The sequence below is a fragment of the Nestor notabilis genome, unplaced genomic scaffold (assembly GCF_000696875.1).
Source record: "Nestor notabilis isolate BGI_N333 unplaced genomic scaffold, ASM69687v1 scaffold5876, whole genome shotgun sequence".
Lineage (NCBI taxonomy): Eukaryota > Metazoa > Chordata > Aves > Psittaciformes > Psittacidae > Nestor > Nestor notabilis.
This window is the reverse complement of record NW_009931386.1, coordinates 141,317-147,826: the sequence shown is the minus strand read 5'-3', so window position 1 is coordinate 147,826 and position 6,510 is coordinate 141,317. Positions and strand designations below refer to the sequence as shown.

General features: G+C 41.0%; 1 protein-coding gene across 1 annotated transcript in view; it reads right to left on the bottom strand.

Annotated features, from left to right (window-relative positions):
• The window catches only part of CADPS (Ca++-dependent secretion activator), a gene marked incomplete at both ends in the record, with an annotated part of 149,784 nt that overhangs the window by 40,975 nt on the left and 102,299 nt on the right, over positions 1 to 6,510 (bottom strand). Inside the window, 2 exons of the mRNA XM_010015858.1 lie at positions 2,957 to 2,974; positions 6,319 to 6,442. Coding sequence (XP_010014160.1) covers positions 2,957 to 2,974; positions 6,319 to 6,442 — 142 coding nt within the window. The remainder of the gene's footprint in view (positions 1 to 2,956; positions 2,975 to 6,318; positions 6,443 to 6,510) is intronic.

Here is a 6,510-nt window from a genome sequence, read left to right as displayed (position 1 = left end):
AAGATATCAGCACAATGCAGATCTTTCTGATTTCTGAAGCTCTTGTAGTAACTTTGATACAGTTTTAAACACTGCCTTGGAAAGGGCAAGAGGAAATCTCAAAAGCTGCATAATGACTCTTCGTTAAACACAACTGAATGCCACTTCAAGGAATAAGAAAAATAAAGCAGCAGATCAGCAGCACACAAATATAGGTTGTTGTCATGCCTGATTGAAAGTGTAAGATTTGCTAATGGCTCCAGTCTCCACTCCTGCATACAAAGACTGATGTTTTCATCCATTTTGCATCCATATTTATTGAGGAATGTAATTTTACTTTCTGTTCAAGCACTGTGGGTTATCACAAGTGGTGGCTGGGCTGACAAATCACACGGGACCTCTCCTTGCCTTGGACCAGGTTAATCAACAGGCAGCTCAGCTCCTAACCCTTTAGTACACTCACTGAGAATTATGGACATGTGACAGAGCTTTCCAGGCTGAGATCCAGAAATAGGGAAGTGATGTAAAGTGAGCATGGAGGCTGTGACAAGGGCCAGTACGAACGCCTTGAAAAGTACTACTGCTTCTTAACAACCTGCTGTATTGCTCTAGTCAAAAACCAACCTCCTCTGCACCCGCTTCCTCAGCTGAGGATGCTTTCTGTGCCTGCTGGGGCGAGTGCTACGTGCAAGATGCTCCATGGCTGGTGACAGCCTGACGTGGGCAACTGAGAGATGTCTGCCTCTGCATGGGCACTGTGGTTGCCTCTCACTGCTCTGTGGCAGCACTGACGGGGTTTCAGCTTTCCACCTACCCTGGCATCACTGCTGGGTGTGTTTTCAAGGAAGGATTCCCCATCAGCCTGGCTGGGAGGGACAGATCTGGGGGGGACAGAGCATGCCAGTGATGTAGCACGGCGAGATGTTGTCCCTCCAGAGCCCTGCTTCCCAAAACAGGGGACAGGGAGGCTGCCTGTTATTTTTGGATAGCCCCAGAGTGGCTGTTTTCCCCTGGTAAGCAGAGCAATAGGGCTTCAGTGGGTCCCTCTACTCTCCAGTTCCTTTCCACCAAGGTGAGACCTTCCTCCATCTGCACAGCTCCACTTCTCACCTCTATGCATCACCTCAGCGGTACCATGAGAAGCCTATCTTACAGAGAACAAAACTAAATCACAGTATGAGAAATAGTTGGTCTGAAAACTAAAAAAGTCTTACACTAAACCAAATCAACTGTCAAGCTGACAAATGATCGCCTCGGCTGGCACCATCTCCAAAGCTGCCTGTACCCAACTCCCGCGGTGCAAAGTGGCACTTGTTTTCATGGGATCCCTCAGTGCCACAGCCCTCCAACACAGCGCAGCACATTTCACAAATCCCAGGCTTAAGGGATGGAGAAGTGACTCTTTTCTAAAGGAACGATGGATTCCTGGTCTATAAATAAGCAGATGAACACTTATTAAAAGGTTGCACTTACTAATCTAAGTGTTAGTAGTTTTGTCTGATGAATAATTAAAGCAAGTCATTCCTCTTGAATTGTTTTAGCATAGAGTTTTGTCTAACGTTCTATTTAATGTTTTTAAAGTAAGACAAGAGGCTACATACTTCTCAGGAGAAAGGACATCAAAGGGTGACATTTGTGTGTTTAAAAAGAAGTTGTTTTCAGCATCTTATTTTTATTCTTGCTTCTGGCAAAATAAATAACAAGTCAGGCCAAAGCCCAGTCACTTTTTCAACTCCACTTAAGCTGAGGAACTGGTTTCAAGTGAGTCCTGCTGACCTTGCCTGAAAATCTTTCATTTAAGACAACAGATCTGTGGGCATGAAGCAGTAGAGTCACAACTCCCGTGTCCTTTCACTTGCTCCAAGCATTGAGAAGAAGCAGTTTTATTTTTAAACGAGCTGGGCCATAGAAACATCCTTCCAAATTTCTAAACCATGAGCACATAATGAGCCTCTAGCAGCAAGCAGGATGCTCAGTGCATTGGTTGTGCTTCATGCACAACAGCCTGTGCTCACTTTAATGTTAGTTACTGGTAAGAGCTGGGATTGTTCTATTTGGTATTTGTTTATTTGCACCTCTCACAGCCATAAGGAAAAATTATTATCCTTTTTATAAATATTTATTGAAAATTGATATTACTGTCATGCAATAGCTCTAAATCATTTGAGCTGCAGAGGAAGCCAGGGCAGAACCTGGCCCAGCCTCTTGTACTGTTTTTTAAAAGCAATTTCCCTTTGCAAACCCAAGTGAAATCAACCTGATCCCTTTTTTATTTGTTTGGTTGTTTTTTTCCACAAAACAGAACAATCTACTCACAAAAAGGAATGAACAGTTCAGGTTTCAAGGACTTTCGAACTAGGACTCTGGGATACAACAGAAACGAGAACAGGGGCTCGCAGAGCTCCACCATCCCTTCTGAAGAGACGGGCACTTGAGCTGAGCCTTTGCCTTGTTACATGTCACCACAGGTTAGAAACAAGAGACAAACACAACTTCTGTCCCACTGGATTGTTTGTTTCACATTAACAAAAGAATAAGGAAAAAAAAAAAATCAATTAAAAACCCAGTCCTCCCATCAGGGCATAAAACAGAAGATATGAAAACCAAAAATGAACGTTAGTTTAGTTATAAATGGGCTTGTTAGGTGTGGTAGATTGATGGCCAAATCACCAGTATTACTTTTTCACCCAGTTCTTTTGGAAAACAAGAAACTTTCACTTTACAAAGGCTAGATTCTCCTCTAAAACTGACTCCTAAGAAGGTACTACATTTCTACATGGTATTTCTAATCTACGCTCGATTCTAAGGAAGGAGGAAAAGAAGATTACGTAGACAGCACAAATTAACTCCTTAAGTATTAATGCATCTCCATTTTCAGCCTAAAGGAGTACATATCTTAAGGAGCTATGAGAAAAGAAAACAAAATCAATATAACTCAACAGTCCTAGCAATTTATAATGCATATACAATTGTTCACCTGCGTCCTTTTGATTCTCTATATGAAAGAGAGAAAGCAACAAGGAGAGAAAAGAGAGAAACAAGAACAGATATGCAGGATTAATGAGCAAGTGGACCGCACAGCCCCCCAGTTATGCGTGATATATGACATTTGAAAGAAGAAAAGTCGCCCCGTCTCACCCCCCGCCCTCCCCAAAGCATGGGGTTACCAAAAGAAGCTCCTTTCACAGAGGTGAAAGAAAACGCTGCACAAATAGAAAACCAGAGAGGGCAAGCTCTGAGGACACAGAGGGGATCTCCAAGTGACAGCGGGCTGGGACGTCCCCTCCAGAGCTCGGTGTAAAGGAGTAAGTAAAAAAGGAGAGCAAGTAAAGTGCATCCTTCCGCTTGAGAGCTAACAGACAGGAGACACGTAAGATCTGATGTACAGAGAAAGGACAGCCTTATACGATCTTATACATAGGATTCCATAAAGATCTTATACGCAGGCAAAGGGATGGCTTTTTCCAAGTGTCCTTTATCTGACCTGTAGCTCACTTCTCCCCGATGTAGCTGCTACCTTTTGATTGTGTACCAGTGACAAGCACTTTACAAATTGGGGTTACACAGAAGCAAAGTAAAAATGCATTCAGGTCACGGACATAAAGAAGAACTGAAAAAACTTACAGACGATCTGAGTTTATCACAAACAGATGGGTTAATTGTCTAACCTGGTTTAGGCTGATAAAAAGTGACTGGACTTCTCACACTGGGTTTTCACAGACAGAAGCAACAGAAAAGCCAATGCTAAAAGACTTGAAGCAAGGAGAGTGAGTTGGTTTGGATCTGGACTTTCTTGAGGAAATGAAAACAGAAAGAGCGAGGACAGCATGGAGAGGAGGGTGGTAGGTACTCACGAATGGTTAAATCCATCACTTGAGAGGCCAAGCAGAAGACAGGATGCTCATACATTTCTCTCTTTTTCCCTATAAAAGAGGATTTGGGCATGCAAGAGGCTTAGGTCACAGGTAAAGAGGTTATAGGCTATAGGTCAGAGGAAAACTTTATATCAGGTTAAAAGGAAAAATAGCCATAGAGTATTTTGGGATACACACAGGATAAAAGGAAGGCAAAATAAAAAGAAAAAAAAAGAAAGAAAAAAATTAAAAAAAGGAGGGTTAAAATTGGAGATCTACTGGATTAACCATTCAGCATGCCCATGAGTCACAAGAGAGGCTGTGACCATGACTCTAGAGATTTGCTCTGAACTGCTCGCAAGAATATAATGATCAAAACATCATGAATAGAGGGAAATAGAATTTCATTGGTTTAAGGCTCCGAGATACTAAGGGTTTCAGCCTTCAGTATCTAAGGCTTTCACAGGTATTTCTTCATAAGCATAGCCTCAAGCACTGCTGCCACTGATTTGGTTCTGCACCTCTGACAAAACTGTCTTAAATCGTGGCTATTTAAATGTCAGCTTTCAAAACCAAGATTTCAAAGCCACATACAGTGCACAGGAATGCATCTCACCAAGGAAAACTGGAGATTTGCTCTTCTAAAGCATTTGAACATGTTGTGGACTATGCTCATGAGAGAAAACCTGATGCATGCAGCTGGCGGATGTTGGGTTGTTCAAACTAACAATCCCAGCATGCTTGGAAATTGGTGTTACAACCACTTTTATAGAGACAGTATCAAAAAGTGGCTGTGGCCAATCACGGATAAAGGAGAAGAAAAGCAGAAGAGAGCAGGTAGTGTGGAATGAACTATTTCTCTGAAAAGGTAGCTGGAAAAAAATAGGTTTGTTGCTTCAAAGTATTCCCAGACCTAAAAGTCACAGTGCAAAAAAGAGGGCAGATAATTAACACAACCAAGAAGAATTGAGGCACAAAAGGAAAAGTACACACTAACTGTTCTACTTTGGAAATGAATGCATTTTTACTTACAGATCATAAAGTTTGTTTTTGCATAGATTTATCTGAAAGAAGAGAGCAAATCTTACCAACGAGTTAGTGATATTTACACAGAGAACCTAAGGGAGTCAGCCCTGGTTAGAAGCATCCATCAACAGAAAAGCTGCTTTTGATTCTCAGTCCTTCTCCAGCCTTGTCAAGTATATTTAAACATTGCATTTTACAGAATACACCAATTAAAATATCCTGTGAAGTTGAGTACTTCGATAAATTGCCTGATAATACAGTGCTTATGAAACCTTCGTTCCTTCTCTATTTTTGTCACTCATTACCAAGTCAAGAGTTGATAAACATCCTTTTAGTGCCCAATTCTTAAGTGTTTCTCACTGGATGCATAACAATGAATTCATTACCACTGGTACACAATTTGCATCAATAGACAGAAAAAAAAATGGAAAAAGAGAGGACATGTCATGTACAGAACCTGGACAATTTGTCATATAACAACCCAATTTTTCATGTAAACAAGAACAATGAACAAATCAGAGGGAGTTTTGGATGGGATTTTTTCTCCTCTCAATATTGTCCTAGAGGCATACAACAATAATCTCAGGTGTGGGAAAGCTTCACATCACACATAACAGAAACCCAAAGTCTAGAGCAGAACACACCATTCATCTGAACATACACGACTTAAACAATTGGGAACTCGGATAAAGTTGGGTAGGAGTTTCAAGTTGGGAACAGCAGCCAACAAGGTACCAACATAAACTGATTAACATGTAAAGAACGACTAGATCATACAGCTTCAGCTAACACATATCTTCCAGCAAGCTTTAAAATGTCTTTTTGATGGCTACATGTGTCTCTGGTCACTGGTTATTATTCTCCCGTAACTTAAAAGGTCAATAATATCAGGTCTGCCAGATTTAGAGTGACAAGAAAGAAATCTGATGCAAGTATGGGATCACTGATCAATGACTGCTATGCAAACTGCAACGAGAATGAAACACTCCCAGAAAAAAGACATTTTAAATTGGCTACGAATGATTAAGCATAGATTAAACAGTTTTTCAGCTTCTTATTTTCACTTGTTTCCTGAACTCCACTGTCACAAGCAATTAGCTGCACTATACCTTCAGCTGCAAAGATGACATCCCAAGTATTTCTCAATTTGCTTTTTAAAACCACGACATGAGTCTGAATCCTACACCACTGGCCAAATGCACTAACGATCACACACACACACAAAAAGCTACAGCTCCTTTTAACTGTTTCCTCCCTCTTTTCCAGAAAAAGAAACATTTTGCATAGCTTCCATTCTTAACTGCTTCCGAAGCCAACACCACAAAAAAAAGATTCAGAATCACATCAGTTTTATTGACAAGCGAATAAATAGCAAATGAGCTTCTTTTAAATAGCTCCCAGCCACAGTTGCCACCTAGAAATATAACAAAATTGTAATTTCACAAAGAAAGAGCCTTACCTTCAATTTTGGCATACTCTGATAGTCGAGTATAATTGACTAGAGCTGCTTGCTCCAAGCATTTACGGATGACTGTTTTTACCTCCTCTTGAGGGACCGGAGTAACTATGTCTTTCATCAGAACCTTGACACAAGAAAATCTGATTTGTTGTGGCATCGGGCACACAGAACTGTTTTTCTCCAAGCCCAGCA